This window comes from Chelon labrosus, assembly GCF_963514085.1.
Source record: "Chelon labrosus genome assembly, chromosome: 15".
Classification (NCBI taxonomy): domain Eukaryota; kingdom Metazoa; phylum Chordata; class Actinopteri; order Mugiliformes; family Mugilidae; genus Chelon; species Chelon labrosus.
Window position 1 is genome coordinate 12023743 of NC_140348.1, and position 27908 is coordinate 12051650.

The 27908-nt window shown below is 41.1% G+C and overlaps 1 protein-coding gene across 1 annotated transcript; it reads right to left on the reverse strand.

Moving 5' to 3' along the window:
* Positions 1–2408: 2408 nt before the first annotated feature.
* LOC311500639 (carbohydrate sulfotransferase 15-like) lies at positions 2409–20225 on the reverse strand. Its single transcript, XM_084562156.1, has 8 exons — positions 19610–20225; positions 9253–9861; positions 8210–8549; positions 6495–6638; positions 5470–5626; positions 5118–5274; positions 2910–3057; positions 2409–2818 (listed from the first exon to the last, which is right to left on the reverse strand). Exons 2-8 carry the CDS (start codon positions 9724–9726, stop codon positions 2628–2630), a joined length of 1611 nt encoding a protein of 536 aa, XP_084418282.1. The 5' UTR covers positions 9727–9861; positions 19610–20225; the 3' UTR covers positions 2409–2627.
* Positions 20226–27908: the final 7683 nt, after the last annotated feature.

The window sequence follows — 27908 nt, forward strand, 5'->3', positions numbered from 1 at the left end:
ACACTAATGATCTTTATCCATGGCATTCTCAATTGATTCCCTGATCAGTGAGCTCAGTGAGGATGCTTCAAAGTTTCAACTCCTTTTATCTTCCCCAGCAGGCTCCTGTTATCACAGATGAACTGTGTGGCGGTGTCAAACTAAACCAAGCAGGAAATCACACGTGCAAATCAACGAAAAGTAGAAAATAACACGTATTCATCATTTCATGTTTCAGTATTTTCAATATATTTTTTATTTACGTGGTTATTTCTGTGTTGTGACGTGTTTTGCTCTACATTAATTTAGTTTCAGCTTATTTTCCTCATTTGGAAGTAATGTAAAATACTAGCCATACACTTTTGGTCTGACTTCTGTGTGCTCTTGACCAAAGCACCTTGTATCGGCCTGCTGTATTGAAGCTGTTCACTCACAGTGATGATGAGGATTATGTTTTTTCTCGTCATCTCGCAGGTGCGAATGAGTTGAACCGGTGAAAATGGGCGCAAAGAGGAATGATGCGAGTAGCGGTTTTCCAGTTGACTCTCACATAATTTCTTTCTCCTTAAATACATTCATGCACACGCGTGCACAAATCACCGTGTGCTCAGTCACACGTCTTACGTCCTTGACAAAAGTGGCAGAATGTCAAAAGACACCTTATCTGTCTTTTCAGCCTTTGAAAATCCTGGAGAGGATTACCATCAATATCACATGAAGAGGGCAATCAGCCATGACTTCCCTTTCTCTGTCTGAAACGTCATCAGCAGCACTCCTCCTGAGACTAGACCGTCATCATCCCACGACATTGTAGTAATCAAAGAGCTATTTTCCTTTTAAAAAGCCCTCACGAGTCCTGACCTTTCATTCTCTTTCCTCGATAACGACACGCTGACGATGGCAGAGGTCAAATGTCAGCTGCAATCTGAATGCCGTCCAGTGTAACAAGCCAATCCATTGAATGACAATCGGTTAAGAGTTGTAATCTTCTAAAATGACAGAGTGCACAAAAGTGTTTGCGCGAGCAGCTCATCCATAAAGTAGCAGTTTGTGTAAGCAAAGCTCTGAAGGCACTCAGCGCAACAAAACGCGACAGTAATTATTTTTAGAGTGAAAGCAAATTAGTCCTTAAAGATTAGAAATGCGAAGGCAGTTCATTAGGCAGAGTCGATTTCCCCTGACAGATCACAGGATGAAGCTAAATAGTTTCAAATCTTCACAGTAATGCTTTGCGACTCTTCTGCTGAAATAGAATGAAACCCCTGCATTTAACACTTCTCAATTAAATTACAGTTTCAGAAGAACATAAGACTCGTTTAGTTAAATATATAAACACTTTAATGGAATAACACACGAATACGGATTCAGCGAATTAATAGTTTTGGAGTGAAGGCATCTTTGATCCTGTTAATAAATTAGAGAGAGGACAATTTGCTGTTCAAAAAAGGGTTGGCCCCCTTATTTTTAAACATCCTTATTATTTCGGGATCCTCGTCATATAAAGGCTAATAGATGTGTTTCTGCACACAGCTGTATATAAACTGTATATAATCATTATGATCACCTGGAGGAATGTCACCAGGGACACTGGATTTTTCTCTTCTGGATTTTATCCTTTTGTTTTAGTGACTTGTTGGTTTGAGGCGCCAAACTGCATTTACATATGTAGTATGGCATTTCCCAGCCGGTGAAAGAGAATTACAACTTATATTTTTATAAGTAGAAGCTTAAACATCCATTGCTGCATTATGATTGTAACAGTTCTGTGTTACTGTGTATCTGGATCTTGAGCTTTTCTCTGTACTTTAGTGCCCTCTTGTGATGAATCCCCGAACATGAACATGATATGAGCTACAACTCAAATGCCGCAATACTTTCAAAACACACTCTGCGTTGCCATTTCTGTATATTTCAACTACTCACCATCACCTTTAGACCTCTTTTTATTTCCTCTTAAATTGTGTTGCTACATCTTAAATTCCACAGTGCTTTAAAACTAATTCTAATTTTTGTCCATATGAGCACTGTCACATAATGGAGTTACATTAGACGTTGTGACAGACGTCTCCGCAGTCTCCAGTACTTCATTGTACTTCAGAATTATTTGCATGATCAGTTTATCTGTTCATGATATTTGCAGTCAATATAGTTTTTGAGCCTATTAAATAATGATTAAACTGTGTAAAATACCAAATTAATACTCTCCCAGATCCATCTTTAAGCTGAATGTTTAGTCTGACTGCCCAACCCATATATGTTCATAAAACACAGAAAAGTGCCATATTTGAGAAACAATATCCCGGAAATGTCTGGAATTTTGTTGTGGATAAAAGTATAGCGTGATTAATTTGTCATGTATAAATCAATGTTCCACCAATATTTGCGGACTGGATTCGTCCTGACACCAGAAAGCTCAAAATCAAAACACAAATCATGTTTATTTCATTCTCACCTTGGCTTTATGATTCGCTCACATTCTTTGAAAACCAAATAAATATCACAAACAAGACTTGTAAAATTATTCAGAGCTTCATATAATTATATTGTGTGTGAGTTCTTCTGTTGTCGATTCATTTCTTTAGGCATTCGGCTTCAGTTGGTCGCTTTTATTGTTCATTTACATCCGTCCACATTGCATGCTCGCTCCCTCAAGGGTTAGTCCAGAGGAAGGCCTTGTTGTCTAATACAGTGGCCAGTTTTTGGTTGAAGGGCTGGTGAAATTCTCTGAGGAGGCGTCTGGTGGCCGGAAGCATAGGACCAAGATTCCTGTCCGCCGCCCGCCGAGTGTTAGACATGGGCCGCTTGGTCACTGCTGCCTCCACCTGCTCTGACAGAGGACCTGCAAGACAGGTAGGACAATGCACAATAAACCAGATAAATACACAGACAGACACCTCTTTTTTCATATATGTTTTAATTCAGATACGTACCAACACTTAGAAAATCAAAAACTTTCTTGATTGTCCCTTTGAGGTTGGTCGCGTAGTCCTCAAGTCGAAGAACAAGAATCTGGTCCTTGTGGAAAACTGTCAGCCAGTCCAGTAAGAAGACAATGTACAGCCCCAGATTTAGTCTCACCTACGGGGGGAATTTAAAACGTGATAAATTGTCAACAAATCCATTGAAATAACAGATGCATGTGAATCAAAAGCCTGATTTCCTAGCTTATTCCTCTGGGTAGTACACCTGCATCATGTCCACAATGTGTTGAATGCACAGTACACTGAGCCACACTGTCAGACTGTGTGACATTTTCTTTTGTTAAGATGAAAATAGGCATCAGAGGACCAGTCTATCCTGTGGCAGACTGGCGACCGGTCCAGGGTGTACCCCACCTCTCGCCCAATGACAGCTGAGACAGACTCCAGCCCCCCGACAACTCTGTCTTTGAGTGAGTTCCAAATCACTACTAAAAGCTTACTATACACCAACCAGGCATAAGATTATGACCACCTTCCTAATATTGTGTAGGTCTCCTTTGTACCTCCAAAACAGTTGTGACTCATCAGAGAATGGACATGTGCCTTCTGAGGGTGTCCTGTGGTGTCTGGCAAAAGAATGTTGTTAGTGGGGGCCTTTGGGTCCTATGGGTTGAGGGGAGGGGCCTCTGTGGATCATCCCACAGATACTTGATCAGTTTGGGATCTAGTGAATTTGGAGGCCAGGTCAACACCTTGTGCCGTTTATCGTGTTTTTTGAGTTGTTCCTAAACCGTGTTTGTGTGTGTGTCTGTGTCAGGCTGCATCCTGCTGGAGATGGCTGCTGCCATCAAGGAGTGTCATTGCTATGGGGTGGGGGTGCCTGGTCTGGTCTAGGTGGGTGGTACATGTCTAAGTAACATCCACATGAATGCCAGGTCCAAAAGTTTCCCAGCAGGACATTGAATTGTTACAAGATGGTCAATGTTATTCACTTCTCCTGTCAGTGGTTTTAATATTGTGGCTGATCGGTGTAATGAGCTTATTTAGATGATTCATCCTTTATAAAAGATAAAGTATTATTATTTATTTGAAACATTTATATGGTCACTTGGCAGAACTGTCTTTAAGCTGAGTGTCACCGGCGAACTAGAAGTGTCAAAAGCTCATTGTTGGTTTTAGCCTTTGTTGAATTACTCAGCCTCATTCTTTAAAGCGGAACTACTGTCTTTTACAACCTGGACCTTATTGCTGGCATACAATACGGTCATTTACTCACCCATATAACTTTTGTGTAATTCGTATTCCTTTGGGAGATATTTAGATCTGCGTATGTCCATGTAGGGGGAGTTACTGGGGCACTGAAACGCAGCCTCTAAATAATGCATTATCTGCCGCGAAACTCATAATTTCACCGATATGTTGTTATCGTACGCTAGTGCTATTCCCCGTTGAGTCCAGAGTTAGCTGTTTTCATTATCTGGGGTCTGTAGATTGACCTACAGACCCCAGATGATGTCTTCTGACCTGGATGATGTCGTCTCTGAGCAGCGCGCCCACCCGTGACGGTGGGCTTGTTTACCTGCAATTTGCTACTGCCAGTTTTTTTGCAACATGGCTGAATATTTTTCCGATTCTGAGGTTGTGGACGAACCATAGCAAAAACAGTAGTTCCCCTTGGACATATTCAATATAAAGATAAAGAATAAACACTTCAAATGGCCCACACATGTACTTTCTACATGTAATAGTAATGATAATTTAGTCCTTCCTCTTGCGTCCATGAACTGATGCACAGATATTATAACTCCTCAAGAGGGCGCCACTGTACTGAATCTTATACACTGTGACCTTATACACAAACAGAGAGGCACAAACTTCCACAGATACTCATCGTCATCTCATCCATAACAACGGAGTCATTTAAACAAAGCCTCTGAGGTTGTTGTTTTTCAGATTTGAGAGGTAGTCTGTTTCTTTTCTGAGACTGGGCTGATTGCTGCTTTTGCTGTAGTAAATCTCCCGAGATAACAGTGTTGTCACCTACATGTTATGATTAGGAGTGACCGACTGTCATAACTCATAACTCATCTTCCTGATCTGGAGAGTGGGGATTACTACAGTGCAGCGACATCCATTTATAATGTCTTTGAAGAGAGGAAAACATCCCTGAAGTTCAAATCTAGTAGCGGTAAAAAGGAGAAATTCATTCCAGCTTACCGGCATGATGTTGTAAAGGCTGGTGTTGTAGACGCAGGAACGCAGCGACCTCTCACTGAGACAGGACTGAAACAACTGAACAGATTCTATGACCTTCTGATGGAAGTCCTCTGCTGATTTGTTGGCCATTTTGAAGTACAAGTAGTCAGAGTAAAGCCTGGCAACAGAGAGAAACAGTTTCAGTCAGCTGGAAGCAGAAAATTAAATTTGCTGAATGTGCAATAGGATTTGTTCAACTACAAACGACAGGAAAGCCCTTTAGAAGCAACTAAAACTGAAATTATTTAACCATGGAAATCACATCTATTTCTACACAACCAGATGTGTGGATGGATTTTTTGTTTTTTTGTACCTCTCGACTGGATCTCGCAGCATGATGATGATTTTGGCCCCGGGCTGAACTCTGTGGATGAAGTCCTGAGCCAGGAACGGTGGCTCTGTCTCCTCCCTGTCTCCGTGGAGATAGCTCCAGGCTTGGTTGTCCCACATAGTAGATGCGCTGGCTTCCCCTGTCAAGACACTGACAGTCTGAGTATCACCTTGGGTAACAACAGTTCATTTAAAATGCAGTAAGCGGTGCAAACGGGCCGAATTTGGGGCCAAACTATGTAAGAGGTGTCGCAAACACTTTCCCTCATGGCTCATATTTGTGTGTGAGGAACTTGCAAAAAATTTGAAGTTTTTATATTTTAAAAAATTCATTGTGAGTGCCAAGATTCAAATGAGATTTTATTTTACTTGTACAAAATAATCTTGACTGCACACCCTTGGGAACGAATCACTGTAGAAAACCTAGTTAAAGCTTTTTTATTTTTTTTTGCCTGGAAAGGGCTGTAACTGCCCACCTTAGTACGTAACTTCTCAGTTTCTTGTGTTGTTAGTGTTTTCTTCTCTACCGCCTTTCACAGTCGGGAAAAGTTTTCAGTTAAATCAAATAGTGAATGACCACATGAAACAGAATGAATGATGAATGAATAGAGGTGGTTGTGACAGTTCCCAGAGGCGTTTCAGTTTCTGTTTACACTTCTGAAGTCACTGGGCTGTCCAATTTCGACCACAAAATATCTAGAATAATGTGAGCGGTATTTCCCTCTGGCTCTTCACATGAGCACTGTAGTGGTTCTGAGGTGAGAGCCACTTGTGGGAAACCCACTGAGAATGAGCGAAGCCTGACTATAAAGGTGGAGGAAACAAAAGAAACCTATAATTTAAATCATGGTCAGGATCCGACGGCCTGGCCGTTCAAAGTCCTTTAGAAGATAAAAAAGTGAAAACTATAAAGGCAGGAGATTCCTCCATCTGATGCACAATGGGCACTAACAATACCAAACGCACCCCACCCCACCCACGCACACAAACACTTTCACATGTGTTCACCTGTTATAAGCCGCAGCGCGCGGTGGTCTCCAGATGAATTTCCACCGATACCTTCTTGGATGTTGCGGGCTGCCAAGTCAAATAGATCCAGGTAATCGTCCACTGGGAAACTTTCCTGGAAGCCATCTTTGAAACGGATATAACCTACAAGGCAAAATAACACTCATTATATTCTCATTTGACACAACATGCATTCAGTGAACTGTATTTGAGCCTTGTTGAACAACTTCGACATATTTAAATCTCCACTGGCGAACAATCAGTTAATCATCATTTATGAGCACATACAAATTATTCATCAGAGTAGTTGCTTGCACAAAGACAAACATTACATACATTACTTCTTAAAAACAAAAGCGTATTTATTATGTAGTACCGACTGGTAATTTGCATACGCTGTTAATACACTCACTTCCTGCAGGAGACTCTCAGTAAAAGCTCTCCAGGGAAGAGAATTAATGAGGCCTTTAATTGTGAAGCAGCTGCAGAAGGTCTCATATTGTAGTCAGCAGTGTGAGCTTAGCTTCAGTTTGATTTCTAACTTAGAGACATTTTTTTATATACCGCTGCTAGGGTTCATTGTTATCCATTTTGGTCATGAATTGGGATGTAAATTACAACTGGAGGGGAAAAAGAAAAATTCAACAACAGTAATATCTGTGAATGTTCAGATGGAATATGGCAGAGAAATTGCTGAATAAGAACATGTTGCAGCAAACAAAATTAAATTGGATTGGGAATTTAAATACTGGTACTGCAATTATGGTACTTATTGAATGATATTACTATAGTTTTGATTTGTATTTAAACCATCAGGTAAGGTTTTGGTGTGATATAAAGTGCTCTTGGGTGTCATAGCTTTCAAAAAGGCAGAATTAGAAGAGGTCTCTGTGTGTGTCGTGGAAAACATGATGAGGACATGTTGTTGAATTGAAATGGGATTTGAGCTAACTGGCTGCGTTTCAAACAATGGACTAATCCACTTAAAACAACAATAGTGTCAAGGCTTTACTCTAATGCTAGTCGTGCTTAGGTTCATTAAGGGATTATTCATTTAGGTTTAAGGTCCTGTTAAAGGAATGCTTTTGACATTTTTGGAAATATTCTTTTTGGCTTTCTTGCACAAGGGCTAGGATTGAAATGACAAACACCATATCTGTCTTGCAGCTTGGACTGGAGGCTGATGGAAAAATGCAGGCTTGCTCTGTCCACAGATAAAGCTAACATAAACAGGATATATTGAAAACAATTTTTTAACAATTAGAGTAAATACCACATTCGTTTTATCAGTACCAAAAAAAGAGGAGTGAATGCAACAAGTTACAGTGGATCATTTCTTGGCCATGAACAAGTGACTTCCTGTTGTCTCAGCTTGTTGCCCAGCAACCACACTGCAACCACTTGTCTTCAGGAAGTTACTTTCCACAGTCAAGAGACGGTCCTGCAAAGTGCTCCGTGCTATCTAGTCCATCATCTACCTCTGTGCAAGGAAGTAAACAAAATCATTTCCTGAAATGTTCACAATAGTTTTGAATGAGAGCAAGTAAGTTAAAATGTAGATATCATAAAGCTCAGACCTCAGATCAGACTTAGGTTACAACTATGTAATTTGAGCCTTTTTCTTTTTGACCTCTGTCTGCATTCACTTATTAATGAAATGTATAATGCGTCATCTGGTCTATACAACTTAAAATGATTGCATACTGATGACTTACCAAAGCGTTTTCTGGTCCACCAGTGTGGCTCCTTCATGGTGTTGAATTTGACCTCCGGGTGCAGCAGCAGTCGGTGAAACAGGTCTGTTGTGCCGCACTTTGGCTGGCCGATGATGTAGAAGTACGGCAAGCAGCGCAGACGGAAGAGTTTGCCATCTCTTTTGCGTAAGTGCTGCGTGAAGGTGGTCCTGAGGCGTTCGCACATGGTTTTGAAGCTCTTCGAACGCAGTGTGAAGTGGTTTCTCCTGTACGGATCGGACCTGATTTTACCCGAGAGCTCCTCATACCAGCAGGGGCTCTTGACGCCGGGCAAGAAATGTTGAGGAATTACTGAGAACAACTGCGTACAGGGACAAAATGAAATTAGGTTTTGAATTAAAAAAACAAACAAATGTTATAATATAGTGAGGCCTTTTTTTGTAAACCTTGATTTGTGTTTTAAAGCATCCATGGGTTTCAGGTTATTGGTTCTTATGACATAAAAAGTACCAAGACATCCATAATGTAGGATTATGGATGCAGGATTTTGCAGCTTTGCAACTGATGCAGCATGACCAATTTAGCATACACAACTTATTTGAAAAGATATTTCTGATAAATAACACTAATAATTCAACTTAATGACCTCTGCAGCTGTAATTTACTACTTAACTACTAGAACTGGAGACGATCTTCACATAAACACTACAAAAATTATGCGTTGTGAGGTAGAAATGTAGGATGACAACATATGCTACACCCAGCAGAACAACATTAGCACATATTGACAGGCCATCAATAACACTCAGAGTAGTTATTATGAGCTTCACCAAACAAGCGTTTACTGTAGAGCTGATTGTATGCTGCTTGTTATTCATCACTCAACAGTACAACAGTACAGCAGAACAAGTCAGAGCGGTCACTTTCACATTTCCAAGTCTCGACTGAATTATCAGTTACCAGTGTATGTTTGTCAAAGCACTGTGGTCTGGACTCGTAATAGGTTTTTTTTGGTCTGATAATGTTCAGCAACGATGAGTCAGAGCATATACACACAGACTTACACGAGGATCCGTCTCACTGATCTCCTTTTCATCAGGTACCTTCCTGGGTTTGTATTCCTGTTTGGAGCTGATGATGTTCACCAGCAGTTTCATGTCTATTAAGTTCCTTTTAGAGGGAATGTCAGCAGCTGCCGTGCTGGTTGGGATGAGCGCAGGTCTGAGCTGATAGGGCGAGGGAGTGAGCAAAAGTCTTTTCGTGTCCCACATCAGGACATAGGAAGCCATGATGAGGAACATGAGCGTAAGGCCGAGGAGAAAGCCGACCACTTTGAACTTGGAGAAGCTCCGCAGGTTGTTTAAGAACAACAGGGGAACGTGCTTGACGTCCAGATTTTCCGCCACATTTGTGTGCCTGAAGTCCAAAAACGTCCTGACAGACCTTTTCCCGTAGTTTTCATCCATGGGCAAGCTGTGGAGGCTGTAATTGTGGTCCCTTTGGAGGTTGCTCCCATATTTGCAGTCTGATAGTGCCATGCTGACATAGAAGTGCAGTAGTCATGTAGGAGGAGAGGCCAGGAAAAATTTAGGTTTCATCTAGAAGAATTTTTAATCTGCAGGTCATCCTTTGTCTTCATTTCCAACACGGTGCTCAATCCTCAACAAGACCTCCTGTAAAACAGAAACAGTTGTTAAAACACTACATATAGCATTTCACCTAAAGGGCTGTGGACTTTCTTTGAAGTATTTCAGTTATTTCCCACAACACCAAGAAAAGTGGTGTTAATGTTTTTCTTTTTTTTTTTTTTTTTTTTAATATTGTAGCTTTATTGCCACTCTGGGTATCGGCACGTTCAAACTACAGTTGCTTCTGTTACAGGAGTCGCCTCCACAGCTGCAGAGTGCGTGTGGTCTGCTATATGGAGATCCTTTGCTTTACGATGACGGCTATACGGCACATGCAGGGGCAAGCTCTACCAAAAGACTTTCAAGGTCACAATAATAGTTACTCTGTAATTCAAAGCTAAAAACACAAGATTATTCTCTGTGAGGTAAAAGCCCACTGAGAGCGTTGTTTTCTTAACCTGGCAATGTTCTTTCAAGATCAAGGTTTTTCGCAGAGAGAACAAAGTTAGGTATTGATACAGGTGGAGATGCAGCGGGGCAAGTGCAAGTGTTTTCTTTTCTCGCCCCATGAATAATAAGAAAGTAGGCATTATTATTTCAAGTGCGCTAATGAATTCCCGACACAGACGCGTAAAAAACACTTCTCTAAGCCTTCCACGGCACCTAAAGTATTTCTTTTTCTGTTGTTGCAGAGTTTGCAAAATGTAACAATCCCACTGGACCGGGGAATAAAATCCTGCACCGGATCTACCGAATGACAGTTGACACTTTATTTTTCTTACTGCACAATGGGGCCTCTTAAAAAGCAGTTGCAGTAGCATTTTGTAACCCAGCGTCTTCATGCTTAGATAATTAAAAGTGCACAAAAGGAAGATGATGAAAGGCTCCTCCACCTCATTGCTTGATCTTGTTCCATGCGAGTAATTAAACCAATAAAGTAATTGCAGCAAAATCATTTGATCGCTGTAAGTGAATCGGAAAAACTCCAAGCAGCTTACAACTGTTTATTTTATGCACACATAATGAAGCCACGTACAAAAGCTAAAGGCAGGTTCCTATCATAACTGCAGGGAAAGCCACTCCTTTAAACTACCGTATCCGTTATTGGTACCAAATTTGATGGGCCACGCTGTGAGAGGGGTGAGACTACTCCCTAATAGTGAGTATTTGCCTTACAAACAAGGGATACCAAGAAATGAAGACATGTTTATCATGTTCTTGAATAAATCCATAGGAACAGCCACTCCTTGTGACATCTTCAGAAATAGTAGCGGTGGATTCTAATTTATTGTAATTTAGTCGTCTAGCGTTCCTTCTTTTCGGAATATATCTGAGGAAAATCAGAAAATCATAGTGTTTACTACATCAAATGTGGATCGATTTTGTCTTCTGCTTCGATCATCATTTATTGTCAGAGCACAATGCGACCTCTGTACATGGAGACCTGTTCCAGCATCTCCTTTTATTCTCCAAAACCCTTTCCTTATCCATTTTAATGCTTAACATCACTATAAACTGTGGCTTACGCAAGCGCAGTCTGTATCAGTACACAGTTGATGAATGCACGCACAAAGGTCCTCTGATGTCTCAAATAAAGCTCTGTCACACTTACAGAGTTCATAATAGGACAGCTCTGAGCACTTGCAGACTTATGAGGAAGGCATGCTGTTATCTGCAAACTGGAAAAGAGAGCTGCTAAGTTATAACTTGTTTTTTATCCCTCTGGACGTGCAACTCTAAATGCAAATCTGACATCTACAGTAGTGAGTTGCTCAATCAGTGGGTGGTGCTGATTTATGACACAGACGTGTTGACAGCCTTTCTATCTGTTTTATCTGTTTTTATCATATTAATGAATTCTACGGTTCCTTTGAATCATTTTTGTCATGCCTCTGCGCATGTTTAATTCTACAAATCCAGGCAATTGATATCTGTTCTCTGCATATATTAATCTATTACTCACCTTAAACGTTAATGCCTGCTTAGAGCAACATTTCAAAGTGTGAGAGAAGAGAGAGATTTGGAAATGTGACAGAGCATAAAGAGGACAGTGAGAGTCAAGGGTAAAGTGTAGAGTGGAGGAGTGAAGCTGCAGAGATGAGAAAAACTGTGTGAGAATGAGCAGGAAAGACAGCCTTAGACCTCTTCCATCTAAAAATCGATCCGTGGCAGGAAGCAAACAGCAGGTGGGATTGACTGAGGTGAAACCCCACCATCAAATTCTGATGACTCAAAACAAAAAGCTGCATTCATCATTGCATTAGACGCCTCTGTTGTCCTAAGTGCACAGAATGTCAGGAAGGTCTGGTATCAAAGCCAGAAAGGGATATTGCCCATCTTGTTTTCTTACGTGCCATGACATGATGTAATTTCACTCAGCGGCTCACACTAAACATAAACTACATACATAGCAACACCAATATTTCAGGCTGTCCACGCATTGCAGAATCCCACGCATTTATTCAGAACTTGAGTGGGTTTGTTAAAAAGAAAAAGGAATGGAATAACATGTTTTTATATAAAGGTAAGAACTAATCCTGTACAAAAGCAGTAATCTGATTAATAATTTTTTTGGTGCACTATACGTTTCGTTTAATCATGTCTCTTTTGAGACTTAGAGCTTGCAGCGATGTCAACAGCTTTTTAAAACACGACATAACCTCTTGAAACCACGGGCTTCTTTCTCAGAGTCCCGTTCAAAACTGACGTGCCCAAAATAAATTAAATGAGCAGCTACAGGGTTTATTTGTATATATTGTTTTGACTCATAGTGAAAGTAACACGTCTAAGGCTTAACAATAGGAACATATGTAAATGAGAATAGAACACAGCAACACTGCCTGTACCGAGACGGATGCTCATAACGTGAAGCAGAGAAAGGTTTCAGTGGAGGCCTGTTTATGTAAGCTCTCCAACGTGGCTATACTGACACATTTGGGGACCACCTGAATGCTGCTCCCAGTACCAGGGGCACTCCAGTTTTGCATGTTAAGCATACTGTTTTTTCTAGCTTAACGCAAGCTAACCCACTCGAAGCATAGCATGATAGCATGCAAGCATTTTACAATTAACACTCCTGCGAAAGAAAGTGCAGCTTCAGTTTCAGGTATAAAGCAATATTTTGCACATATGTCAATTCTGACATGATGACGGCACCAAATGGAAAGCTAGAAAGTTACCTATATTATTATTGCTCATTTTAAATTGCCAACAAACAGATCATCATTGCCTCTGACTGGGCTCATAACAGCCAAAAATGCACAAATTGTCATATGCATCATCAAGCATGTGCATCTCCATTTAATCTTAAATACAGAAGAATGGGAATATCCTTTTAACGGTTGTTCAGTCCGTCCCACACTTTGGACCAAATCAACATATTACAGCGCCTGCTGGCTAGATTTAAAGTTGGCTTGTATATTCTCGGACCCCGGAGAATTAATGAGAACGTTTATAGCTCCTGACCTGATCTGTTTCTCAATGTTTTAGAAAAGAAATTAAATGGGCAGTTTGCCATGGAAGGAAGAACACAACTGAACACTCACAGGAATAACTTTTTTTTCCGTTTTGAACACAGAGTATTCCTCTGGCAAGATATACCATAAAAACTAATGTGCAGATTGCCATGAAGTTTGTTAAATGTATTTCAACTGAGCTGGTAAAAACACTGGAGTTTACTTGCTGCATGGCTTTTCAATCCAGTGCCACCCATAAAGTCAAATATGTCAGAGCTGCTATTTACTGAAATTAATTAAAACCCAAGAGTCTTTTCCATTCGATTGACAGACATGTAAATCACATACCTCTTATGCTTCCATACAATCAAACTATACTATCAGTCCATAATTGTGATTTATACATTATAACTCAACAAATCCATTTAGAAATTACACTTGATGTCGTATTGAGTGTCTTCTGTCATACTGTAATAACAAATCCTACTTCTTGACCTTTACTGGTATCTGCGTTCAGCCTTTTCATGCAGAAGCTTGAGTCGTTTTTGCTCAGACAAAACTCCTCATGTACTACATATCTGGATGGACAATGCGTCCATTGTGTTATTGTTCCATTCATTCAAATGTTGATCTGATGATGACGCCAAGCAAAAGACTTCATGTGTTTTGCAAGAAGACATGCTCAGTCCGCTGACAGGGTCCAATGGGGGGTTAAGAAAACTGTTACCATTTCCGCTCAAACGTATTTTATCCTCAGTTTGGAGTCGACAAACGCCACGGTGAAACGGTTAATTCTTAATAATAACAATGCGTTCCGCGACTGGTTCGGGACCATGGTATTAGTAGCATGTGCCTGTAAAATGGACAAATGATGAACCTCATTATTTTTAATCAGCTCCAGCTGCACGGACGCCACAGCTGTGTGTCAAATGTGGAATTCAGCCTACGGAATTGATCTTCTGATAAATATGGAAAATTACAGCGAAACTACAATCCTATACCGCATTCCTTCTCAGCAGAAAATGTGGTGATATTAAAACTTGATTGCATTTATGACATTTCAGATATGAGATGAGTTTTTATGCATCAGCGTGATTTGTTCACTGAAGATGCGATAGGAGTGTTAAACTGGGTGGAGGTTATATCATTACAGTATAAAGTATAAAACCTTGCACACATTTACAACAAGAACACTTTATGAACTTACATACACAGAGGCATGCTCATTAAGACACTGTCTCCTTGTACCTTCTCATTTTCCCCGCCCATATACCTTCAGCGATAAAAAAGACGCCAGACAGAACTCATCCTGTGCGGCAAAGATACCGACTAAACAGTAGACGATAATCAGCATCCCTACAGAGCTGTTCCAGAGACAAACATGCTACACGTTGTGTGCAGATGTACAGCCCTGCTTTGCGTCAACATTATGAGAGGATCCGCTGCGACCACAAAATAACTCAAGGAGAGGAGATCCAAAAGCGAGCGCAGTGCATACACATGTTTTCACCTCCCCTGAAACATGTTTTAATCATGTCATCGTGTTTATAACTGTATAAGCACAGCTTGACCTTATACAGTACACTCTGTGACTGGGACTTGGCTGAATCCCAGCATTGGGAAAAGGGAGGCACAAGAAAAACCTGATGCCACAAAAGGAAATAAGACAGCCTCCCTGTTGATGGGAAAGTCAAACAAAGATGGATGGGATACCAAACTGAGGTAATAATAAAACTTTCTTTGTGTGGATGAAAAAGAAATCAAAAGTCAAAGTAATTTGAAGGAAAGAAAACAGCAATCGTTTTCTGCTGGGAGGTACTTGGGTATCAGATTTCCGTCTTCCAGAGGCCCTCTGCACAGTCAGATTATGGATGAAATCTTTGCAGGAAATCTAAAAGCGCCCGGAGAGTACAAATATCTCAGGAAACGGGCTTAATCTAGCTCATCAGGCTGGACTATTCCTCCATTTCCTTTTAAACTCCCACCGAAAATAAAAGACCGGTGGGCTGATTTTCTGTCACCGAACACTGGTGTTGCCTCCACTGGAATCCGACTCCTTAATCGGTTAAATAAGCAGGCTATTGAAGCGACAGTGCAGTCTAAACAAAGTCGACACATGCTAAAAAAAGCACCAGAAATATCAACGCGCTTGTCCACCGTGACATCTGGAGGGCAGATGTGGTCTTCAGATAAACTTTGTACGTGTGAATGCATGTCAGCGTTTGTTTCTGCATGCATATAATTTTCTTATAGCAATGCATGGTTTGCATGGTGGAAATTTAAAACCAGTGTGATAATAATAGCAGGTAGAATACATCTGAAACGTGACCTACTGTTTAATAAGTTGTCACGACATAAGGTGGGTGCACAGTAAAGCTTTTGTAACTTAAAGGCTAATTCCCCTCTATTGAAACTTGTTTTTAGATTTCTGGATGGATATATATGACCAAATTAAATGGATCGCTGAGCTCTGCAGTATCAACCTGTGACGGGTGTTCAATTCAGGTTGTAAATAAGACAGTTTTGCTCTTTAGTTCTTTGAGTTGAGGGCAAAGGTGAGCACACATTCAATTTTAGTAATAATCCCTGATTGCATAGTATAATAAAAGATCTCAGCTCAGCAGTTGATCCAGTAGTGACAGGCAGCAGAACCAACTGATAATGGTATAATATGAACAGTCTATGCTATTTAGCGTCTTCCATCTTCATCGATTGGTTCTGCTGCCCGTCACTACCGGATCAAATGCCCATTTACTGCCCAAAATGCGTCGCCAGAGACGTCGAGAGTCATTTTGCGCTGCAGATGGGTTAATTGCATTAAAATTTCTAATCAGATTTATCATGCTGATGGATTAACCTGCGCTAACGCGATCATTTTGACAGCCCTAGTTATTAGGTATTGGGGCCCATAGAGTGTTCATATTATACCATCTATCTTGGACTCACCCTCTTCCCAAAGATAGTTCCCCTCTCAACAACTTGTGCTATTTATACAAGAATTGTTAAGCAAGCTCCTGCGGTCATGTGACACAACGTCAGTCATGTCTTTGTTAAAAATGACAAAGTTCATAGTGGCTGCAATAATGAAAGCAAATGAGGAAGCGAGGTGACGTCACAAAGCCACAGATTGTGCATAGGAAAGAGGTTACCGCTGACTGATGAGCTGCCAGAAAAATGAACTTTAACGAGGAAGTCTGCTGTTTGCTTCCTGTTTCTTGCAACTGCGGTTTTATGCCTGTGAGAATGAAGCTCTTTTAACGTTGAGTCTTTATTTAACAGAAAACCATGATTGTTGCCTCACACTGGCCAAACCTTCACCACGGCATTCTTATGTCATAATGGTACTGTAACTTATTTCTCAGCAGGGATTTCAACAGCTTTACCTCGGCACATTGGCACCTGCCTCTCATAGATCCATAGCTTCTAATTGTTAACAGAGACGAGACTACAGTGTCTTTTTCTACCTCTTTTATGAGGAAATATTTACGCCTCAGTTCCACTGCTATGTCCAACCAAACAGATTTCCATTTCTCCTTTTATCTCTCTCATTTTCCTTACATTCCTTACATTATCACTATGTCACCACTGATTTCCATTCTTTATATCAATGCCAGTTCTCCCAATCCAACATTAAAGTGATCTGATTATGCAAATATTCAATACTTCAACTAAATGTGATGATATGGCTCAGTTCCAAGTTTTTATGCATCGTTCTTTCGTGATGGAGGACCGATGAGGATATTGGGGGGCTTGGCAAAGACGCATTGGGATCAGAGTTTTCTTTCTCTAACAAGAAAGTTTAGGCCATCTTGGTTTCAGCTCATGTTTCTGTCTTTGTTTTTTGCCGATCTCTGCAATTAACTCTTATTACTTCTCTGTAAAGCGTTCACCAGCAGACTTCAAATCAAAGATTGAGGAATTCTTTATTTTAGCTTAAATATGATTGATCACAGTGAAACCAGTCAGTTAAATCTGTGCTGAGTTATTCTACTGCCTGATACTGATTGATTAACTTGATAATGGAGCAGTAAAGGCAAAAGTTCTGCTGCAGCCTTGGTGAGCAAACCAAGGCTTTGTGTTCTCCTTGGTACATGTCTCTTCTTGAGATAAAACCTCACCTTTTGCTGTTGATGAAAAAACACTTGAGGACAGAACCTGTCAGTGACGTTCAACTATTTTGAACTTTATATGATTGTGTTGGAAGTCGTAACTCCTGTTTACACAAAGCACTGCAACAAGACACGCAGCAGCTTGATTGTACAAGTCAGATTTTCATTATTGAACTAACAGTTGCTCACACTTGCATTACACTCGGTGTCTAATGAATACAAAGTTAATACCTGCGATAAACATTGCATTTTTAAAGCTTTGGACTTTTATGACTCCTGTTTCACTTGGAGCGCTGCCTGATGCCTCATTATATTACATGGCAGAAAATATTTGTTTTGGCTGGTGACTAATATAACGGAATCCAGGCGACAGGATTTGTTGCTTTAACAATGTGGAGGTAAAATCCTTGAGTAAGCAACTCTAAAATGAAACAGGCTTATCAGAACAGATAAACTTGAGTATTTTTCCAGCTTTAAAATTTGGATCGTTTTGCAGCGATACAAAAAAAAAAACTCAACCAAACAGGTTGATTTAAAAGGAGAGACAATAACAGAATACTTTTAAAAATGAACTGTAGCAAAGTGAATCCTTCTGGTGCAGCGGTTTTCAAACAACACGATGGATGGAAGTGAAAAACAAAGAAAACTTCCAGTGAATAACATCATACATCAGGAAAATTACTTAACAGCGAGCGCAGAATAAAAAAAAAAAAAAAAAGACCGATAGAGATTAACGTTCAGCTGCACTCACTTATCCTCTCTAAAAGAGTTCTCATGTCAGAAATGAGACAGATCCCATCTTGCGGTACGGAGCCTTGTTGTCATCTCAGGTTAAAAGCTATCAACTCTCAAAATAGACGCCCTGCAACGCTGCCAAAACCCTTCAGTATCAAGGCGTCCTCCCACATTCCTAATGCTCCGTTACAGAATCATTTTCTTCCATTTGTGGTGGACCCCCAGAGTCCACTCTAAACAATCTGATATGGTACAAACTGACTCACTCTCCCTCTCCCCTCTCATACTTCCAGCATTACCTAAGCCTTCGAACAGTGGCCCTTGCCAAAAGAAGCATGGCTTTGACATCTCAGCAGCTCCAGACATTTGTTCAGGGGGCAACCTAAAACCGTCCTGCCTACCACACCAGGCCCACTGCAGGGCTGAGTGCAGCAGGGATAGTGAAGCTTTAGCTGGGGCTGTGCGGAGTTATGGGGTGTGGAGAGGTGCTGCCATTTAAAAATCAACACTACATCTATGTCCCCTTTGTTCACTTTCACCTACTCGTCTTTCTCTTCCTCCTTAATCAACAATTAAACACAACTTTAGGGATTCAGAAGCTGCACCGAGACTCAGGCAGGTTTGTCCAAAGGTCATCTGCCGACCTGTCAAGACCTCTGCTCTGCACAGGCGCAGCTCTTTTAATAGACCACAAGGAAAATGGACTAAATGTCAAACAGACACATCTCACACATCAACAGATCTCACTCCAGACTTCAGACCGAAAACCCCAGCAATGACCTGGAATAAGAATGCACCAGCCACTTCACGGCCTGTTTGCTGAGATGCAGGAGGGGGGGAAAAAATGTAAGGCATAGTGGAATGAATCTGCCAGAGGAATCTATCAAACAGACAGAGGGCAGTCTAGTTTGTTATGTTACAATAAACAGAATAATAATTACAAGATAAGCGCAGGACTTTGGGAGCATGTATACAAATGTTTGCAGTTCATCTTTGATTCATAACACAGTCTTGTTTGTGATTCAGTCGATGGTATAAACCCAGAGTCTACGACCCCCCAGAGACATTTTGCAGCTGTCCAGCGAGGGAGACGATTTAACCAGAAGGACAGTCAGCGTTACTCAGAGTAAACAAAGCTTTGAGGAACGTTACAGCTCATTTATGGACATTTAAACGCTTCGAGTTTATCTTTGTCTTTTGTTACGTTGCGGCAGTGCAGTATCACTGCAAAAGGAAGCTGTCAAATCGTGGACACCGCAACTCTACTTTCAAACAAACAGCATCTCGGCACTTTGAGATGAGTGTTTTTTAGAAATGGAAAGAAATGGAAAAACATGCAACAGATTGTAGTATCAGTATAATGAACATTTAAACTCAGCTGCGTTATAAATCTCGACCTACTCATGTAAAAACGACAAAATCCTTTCTTTCTTTTCTTTTCTTTTTTTTTTTTATCACGACTCTGTCTGTAGTTAGTTGAACAAAGATACTCACGCTGGAGTTGAGTCGGTTTATTCCAAGCGTCGGTTGCGCGGCTGCTCACGATCATCGCCGAGTTAAGACAACCGAAACGATCTGACAGGTGTCAGTGCGAAACGTCAGGAGAGGTAAAGACGCTGTATCCTCAGGGTGAACGGTGTTCATGTTGACAAACGCCGGCGAGGGTTTTGACTGAGCTCTCTCCTGCGCGCTACGAGGAGAGGAGGAGGAGAAAGGGGAGGTGCGCAGGAAACACCAGCAGCGGGTCCAGTATCGTGTCAACACTTCAGCCTCGAAATACTATTGATTGATTTTATGATATAAATAGTAAGAATAAATCCGTACATGGTGGCCAGTAATCAAAATGAAAAGTTCTCCTACACATGTGCATTAAAAGTTATCTTAATTGGGAGAATCACAATTCAGGAACGTAACGATCTGAGTTCCCTGGATCAAAGTCTGGGACATATATTGATTTACTGTTAGAAGGAACCTTTATTAAAGCTGCTGCATCGTCTCTAGTGTGTACGTTTCTCACAACATGCACACCATTTACCCTAAATGGTGAATGGTTATTTTTGCGAGGACGCACCAGACTCCAGATTTTGCAGAACCCGATTTTTGATCCATTTTAATATTTAATCCCTGTTGGGTGTTCACCACGTGTCCATCCGGAAACAAAGATGAACAAATAATGACTAACTCCTATAGGGGACTGGAAAATGCTGATATTTGGGCAATGTTGTGCAATCAAGGAAATTCACGATTGTGTAATATATAGCCTGTAACCGCTACTAGAACAGCACATGACAGGTGATTAAGGCTGATGCAGTTAAATGAGGTCATGATGTTCTTTCAAACTAATAGATAAGTTGTTTTTTTTTTTTCTTTGGTTGTCATGACTCATTCAACATGTGTGGGAGTCGGTGGGCCTAATGATAAAACCACAGGCTCTGTAAAAATGAAACCGAACTGCAGGTCCACACACGTATAAGACACACAGCACGCATTCATCCAGTTTATTCCTTCGTAAGCTGTGGGCGTGTTCTGCTCGTAACACTTTGCCAACTCAGAATAATGGAGAAAATGTAGGAGGGAAAACACACCTGTTTAGTAGTAGAACTTTTTATATGCCTGATAAACCTTTTACTCAGTGTTTTACATTTCTGACTGCCACGTTCTTCTGATCTGCCCATGGTGTTCCACTATCTCTCAGGGATTCTTGACCAACCGAGAACCAGTCCGGTTCCAGTTTGTCCACCTGTTCTGTTTAGGAAACCAATACAACTGTTAACTTGTGGTGAACTTGTGCATTTTAACCACAGAATCAGTTCCACAGTTAGTGGTTCGATCCCCGGCATGCTACATGCCGAAGTGTCCTTGAGCAAGACACTGAAACCCCAGTTGCTCCCAGTGCGTGGCATTGGTGTGTGTGCTTGTGTGAGCGAATGGGTAGATGTGTCTGTGACTGGGAAGCGCTTTGAGTACCAATAGGTAGAAAAGCACTTTATAAAAGCAAGGCCATTTACCATTTACCATTACACTCCAGTCTGGAAGGTGGCTGAAGCCAGCCTTCGACAGCTCTTCAGCTTTTCCGAACAGAGGCTTCAAGGTTCAGCAGATGTTCATAATGACACAGATGCCATAATTCCCTCTGGCTTAGATTGGGAGCCAACATTTAGGTTCCAAAGCAACTCATTTTGGCTCATGGATGAGAACCAAATCGGTTCTCCTTTGGTGTAAAATCCCTTAGAGGATGTCAGTACTGGTACAAATCACTGATTAAGAATCAAGCCAATGATCGCTTAAAGCTTCTTGTGTTTTATATGCATGAAAATGTTATCAAACTCCACTGCAACTGCACTGTGATTATAGTATAAGAGATATAAGCACAAATTCCTGATTCAGTTTTATCGACACAGAAAAAAACTATCATGATAAATTAAATCCTTTCAGTTACATCACACAAGTCACTGACGAATTTCCTCCTCTTTACAGGAAGGAAATTAATTATCTTGTCAAGAGCCATCTCCCTCACCCTCACCATTCGTTGTGACATCTGTTTCTTGCAGGCATAAACAGAAAAAAAGACGAGAGAAATGTTTGGGGCCGCCGTGGCGTTCATCTTTAGAGCTCCCACCGGTTGCAACTTTAAAGAGGTAAGATGGTTCATTTCTGACAAGTGAAAAGAGCTTGCCCTGGAAAACTGACGCTGCTATAGGAAGATAAAGTCCCATTTGAATAAACTGCCTCCCCCTCCGGGAACATCCATATGCATGAGAGAGTCTAATTGCTGATAATTCCTGTTACATTGATTGCGATTTATTCACATCTCCTGGAGATGCACAAGCTGCCTGTATGAATGGAGTTCAGCAATTAGCTTTCCTGCAGTCAGTGAGTCAGTTTTGATCAGTTTTGAATGCGTCAGATGTGATCAGTGTTGGTTGTTGTAGTCAAACACTCCATCTTGGCACAGCAGTGCAGGCCACTTTGGTCCTGAGCAAACTATCGAAACTGACTAATAGGCTGTCACGATCATTTAGAAACGCTGCTTCATAATTAGTTTCTGTTCAGTGTTTGATCTGGTTCACACTCACCTCTCACATAGTACAGTTTTTACTCACAGCAAGACCCACGTAACCGCTCAGCACCAAATGACAAACAGACACAGTTAGCGGCTAGATGGAAATCACAGTTTATTAAGTAAGCACTGATGAAGCCGGATACTGTGTCAAACAGACAGTGAGCCAAAGGCTCCAATCTGACTCGCGGGATGAATTTACAAAGTGTGAATATTACGTATTAACTACAAATTTTCAATAAAAGTAACTGCTGTTCTTAGTTTTCCCACTAAGGGTTACACTCTTTTAGTGAGAGGTGCGGACATACCACAACACTGAGACTCAGAGCTAAACAGCAGATGGCAGCAATTGCACTTATTTTTCTTAATAAATTTCAGGTTCTTCATAAAATGTTTTGCAAAAGGCACATTGACACCAAAGTTATATGGGTGAGTAAAAGATCATATTTTATGCCAGAAATAAGGGCCAGGTTGTAAAAAACGGTAATTCCCCTTTAACACGTGTACATTGGTTCACCATGTTACTGCAGGCTTTTGACCTGGAAGTCGTGCGTCTGCCCTCCTCTTTTTTTTTTTTTTTTTTTTTTTACCTTTGGGTTAACTTAAATAAGAAGCGGTTTTGAAACTCGGTGCAGTAGCTCCATCTGCCTTCTTGGCTGTGCCCGAACGCCTATAACTGCAATGGAGCATTGACTGGAGCTGAGCCAGGCAGATGACAGCTGGATAGGCAGCTACCGGTGAAGCCACCCACTTGTCAGTTAAAGTAGCCACACCCTAAACTATGTGTGACTTGATATAAATTAAATGATTAAGTTATATAAAAATTCAACAGCCATATAGTGAATGTTGGGAATTTGCTAGAGAGACAAGAACTGTTTTCTGTACCAACATTTTAACATGGAGGTGGATAGAAGTGACTCTCCTTTTGGAGACAGCCTCAAGAGGCCATTTAAGCACAACTTTTAGACTTTTCCATCTTAGCTTAGTGTTTCACCATGTTATACATTTCTATTATTGTAGGTATGTAACGTACTTTATGACTTCCTCTCTTTTAACTAGACTTTACTGTACCTTTCATCTCTCAAACTGTGCATCAACTTTGCACCGCAACACAACTGTGCACAAAAATTATAGACATATAACGTCTATGTAAATTTGACTTGTCATTATACCTTATACAAAATCAACACATCAACACTTCAATTTCATTTGAAGATATGCATTGGCATACATTATGGACTGTACCAAATTACACCACAAACACACCACACCACAAACACACGACACAACCTGCAAGCTTCCTCTGACATTGACTCTTTCTTCAAAGGACTGTAGAAGTATTTGACAAGGCAAGAAAGTTTTCTTTTTATAACTGTTACTGGAGATTCTTGAAGGGAAGCACGGCTCATTAAAGATGAAATCTACTTCTCTGCGCACTGCTTCCACCCAGTCTTCGGTTTCTGTGCCAAATCAACTCACCTTGGAGTGTTTACTATCCGACTCAGAGACGTTCAGATTTCATCTCATAGACAGAGGCCTCTGCTGCGGTTTTCAGAATCTTTTCACGAGAGGAAGACAGACTGTTGCATCTCTTTCCCAAATGTGAGAGCCACAACAGATTTCACGAGGATGCCATTAGTTCACTCAGCAGCCGTTGCGAGATAATGTCCCCTAATGATCGTGTCGGAACTGTGCGTGTGAATGTGTGCGTGCACGAGGGAGGACGAGCTCTCTTCCAGCACTGTGGTCTTTGACTTTGAGATAGACAGTAATTAACAGCACTCTGTCCTCTTCTGTGTTATTAGTAAAGCTGACCTTTGAATGCATCAGACCAGTGAGGCAACACATCTGGTAAAGCCGCGGTATTTGGGAACAGGAGAGGTGAGGAGAATATTAAACAGACGCTGACAGTGAGAGGAAGTTTCCCCAAGTTGATGACAGATTTTTTCTTTCTTGCTTTGTTTTGACCAGAAGAGACATTAATACTCTAATCTGGTCTAAACAGATAGCAGACAGTAGAACGATCTGATACTGCAGGCCCAGTGGTATGAGAGTACTTGACAGCCTCCTCTTAGGGAAGTGCAGTTATGTCAGGGTGGAATCCCCCCTCATTTTACTCTTAGTTAAATCACAAGCCTTTTCCTGGGAAAATCTGCTTTCATCCACAGCCTGACTCCCGTGCCAGCGGTCTTGTAATCACATCAGCGTGTCTGTGTTGGCTGGTGCGCAAAGATTAGAACACATAAAGTCAAAATAGTGAAGGGAAAAGACGGAACAGACGAGCCTGAGCAGCGTCGCCTGCCAGGGATTTATCGAAGGCATCGCTCAAACACTGGCGTGCCATTTCCGGAGTGTCTTGAGCAAAAACCCTGACTGGGAAGTTGTTCAAATATTTCCCCTCAGCCAAGATTAGTCCTGAAGTCTAACCCTAAATCAGAATTCCTCTCACCGTGGCTCATTTGGGCTCATTTCATTGTTTTGCCACTTTGAGTTTTCTGTCTCTCACATTGGAAACTTTTCCACTTCTGTAGAGAAATTGCTTTATCAGAACCCCATTGTTCATCATAGACGGAGCAAATCAATAAGGGAGGGCAACGATGGACCTAAATGAGACAAAATATTGATTTTCTCACACACTGTACTCCCTCAGGCAAATCCGAAGGCAAGATCCAGTCAAAACAGAATATATTAAACCAAATGGAAAGTCTGATTTAATTATGAACACAGAGAGGAGGATACTTTTTACTACTTACTTGCTTTTTTGAGGAGATTTAGTTTCATCACATTTTTTCCTAATGACTGGTAACAGCTGGAGAAGGCAGCTAAAATGATGACAGACTGCAGGCAAACAGAACGAGTGATTGGATTGTCAAGCATTTGGCATTCTCCTACTGCTCAAGCGCACGCCTAGCTGTCAAAAGTCCAGGTGATTATTGTTTCAGCCTCAAAAGATTTTGAATCTAACAGCTGGTGTTGCAGTCAGAATGTAAATATTCTGTATGCAATGTAAAAGACAACTTGTGCAGCTCCTGTTCTGGATAATAGTGCTGATTAAGTTTTTATCACTGAACTGACCCAGAGATCAAGCGGCATAGTACAGCTCACATCTGAATTTCCAAACAGTTAAGACCTCCTCAGAGACCCTGCCTGCTTTAAACCTCATCCCGACTTTCACTTTCTACAGCTGATTAAAATACTATAACAAGTTGGCTCCTTCTGCCAAGTGGCGCTTGGCACTGAAGAAATGAGTTTTATCTCCTCCTGCCTCGGCCGGGATCCCTGCCGCACCGGTGCATGCAGTTGCAATACAAAACATCTAGGAAAGATAGACGTCAAGCAAAACTCGAGCAAGTCAAGCAAAGACAGGATGTCTGCAAACTTCCCATGACCTGCCCCACGCAGCTTCATTCTCTTTTTCTTGGCCTGCCAGTGTTCCCACCAGATTTAGGAAGTGCACTTTCACATTGAGTGGATTAACTTTGTTTTCCAATTAGTCAGTTCAGATATTAAAGATGAAGCGCTCGGAGCTCTTCGGCTTTAAATCTGTGTCTGTTGAACTTGGCTTGTCCACAGTGAGATCAGTGCTTTCTAAAAATGACCAAGATTCGCGAGGCATGACGAGACAGCCCACATATTTTCCTTAGAGGAATAAAAGCTGAGTTGCAGCAGTGTTGTGGTGCGTGTAGGTGCAAATATCTGAACTGTTGCCAGTGAAGAAATGACTTACAAAGCAAGGTGTTTTAAAAGATGCATATGGGCATACTGTATTTTCATAATATATTTGTACAAACTGTCCCCTACCGTACGTGCTTCAGCAGCGTAGAGTTTCCTCGGTTGTCATCGTCAAGGTCTGGATGACAAGGGAGCCGTTTCCATGACAACCAAGCAAAATCCATCTGTTGTGGAAGAGTTGCTGTTGCAATCCCTGGATGAAGCTATGAAGTGGACAAGGAGATATTTATTCATTTATAACTGTCCAGTTTTGCACCTTGTTTCTGAGGCCAAGAAAAAAACCTTCACCCTTGATTTAAATGTAGTTATACCTCATGTTCCTTCATTTTTATAGAGTCTAGTTGTATTTTAATTCCAATATTAATTCCAATAAAGTTTGGCAACCTTTGAACAAAGTGGGACATTTGGGAAAATATTATATGCTGAGAATGAGTCTATGTTAATATCAGTCAGTCTGATAGATTTCATGTATTAACATGACCTTTAGGAGGTAAAAAGTATTTTTATCTTGTAGCTGAGTCAAGGACTAGCTGCTAAATGATGTACGTTACGTGTGAGAGAGTCAGAAACTGGTCGTAGTCCATACAAATGGCCACAACCTTCTTTTCATTTCTCTTTTCATCCTCTCAGCGGCCCCATTCGTTCTTGCCTTCTGACCCGTGCGCCTCTGTGGAAAGGATGCAGGTCCAGTAGCACACACACATACCAGGAAATCCTTGGCTTCATTTTATTTATTCAAGCCTCCTACGCGTTTCTCTGCAGAAGATAAGGAAACTGAGTGGAGGCTGCCGATGGAATTTTTTTTCCCCCATACCGCCACACACATGCACGCACAGACATTAAAGCACTGCTGCTATTAACACCTGACCTTGTCCCAGCTCGTTTCCAGAATGAATTTTAAACAAGCCCCTTCGCCCCTTACCTAAATGACCCCCCTCGAATATCTTGCAAAATTATTCATCACATTGTCATATACCAGTTGCCTCAAGCCAAAATATGGCATGTGTTACTTACGTTGGATTTCCAAGAGTATTGATCAAAACTGTCAAATTCCTCGGCTGCATGCCAGACACTGTTGGAATGAAAAATAATTCATATGCATCAGTCAGAGCAAACAAATGTAAATGGATGCACGTGCAAAGGTACACAAGTATGCAAATAAAACACAGGTGAAGACTAAGAGACAGAAAAACTCACACCGCCGCCTCAGGGACAGGATGACATTGTCCAGCTTTTGACAGAAGAGAGAAAATCCCATCTAATTGAAGGATGCTTGTCAGCCCTCAAACCATCAAACTGATGTCAGGGGAAATTGCATACCGGCCAGTCGGCTCTTCCACCAGCAGCACACTCACTGGCTGCAGATACAGGCAGAGGGCTCTTATTCCACCAGTGTATCGCAGATAAAAGAAGTGAAAGCACAACACACTCTTGAAAGATGTCAACTAATGACACTGGCTTGACAGTGGGTTTCAAACTTCCCGTCTTCTCCCTAGGGACTGTGCCGATCAGGCTGGCTACCAAAAGCTGTTGCACCGCATCTTTTTTTGTCTGTTCTGTTGCTGTCTTCTCTCAGCTCAGTGGGTGATACGTTACATAAATTGTGCATGGAGAAAGAAACAAAGGAAGAGAGTAGTGTATTCACCACAATCATACACCAGATTTACCGTGGTAAATTAGCAGGAGATCCTAAATTGAATCTGGTTGCGTTATTAAATGATTCTCATTTCTCTCAGAGCAAAATATAGGTATAAATATGACCTCCTAGAAATCACATAACATGCTCTTCTTCTACACCATATGATCATCATATTCTTTGATTGATAACTTTATTTCCCTCTCTGATAAGAAAAGGGGATAAAGAAGGTCTAATAAAATAAAGTTGCACAAACTCAGATGATAATAAAGACAACGTAAAATGTTGTAGAAAATGTAACAATTAATCTGAAAACGAGCATTTAATAAATAAAATTATTGCACTACTGGTGCAAGCAATTAGAC

Excerpts from the sequence above, each read along its gene's own strand:
- LOC311500639 (XM_084562156.1), bottom strand. The coding sequence starts at position 9,726 with ATGGCACTATCAGACTGCAAATATGGGAGCAACCTCCAAAGGGACCAC. Across the intron at positions 8,550-9,252 it reads TCAGTGAGACGGATCCTCGT|TTGTTCTCAGTAATTCCTCA; the intron begins GTAAGTCTGTGT and ends CCCTGTACGCAG. Across the intron at positions 6,639-8,209 it reads GTGGACCAGAAAACGCTTTG|GTTATATCCGTTTCAAAGAT; the intron begins GTAAGTCATCAG and ends TTTGCCTTGTAG.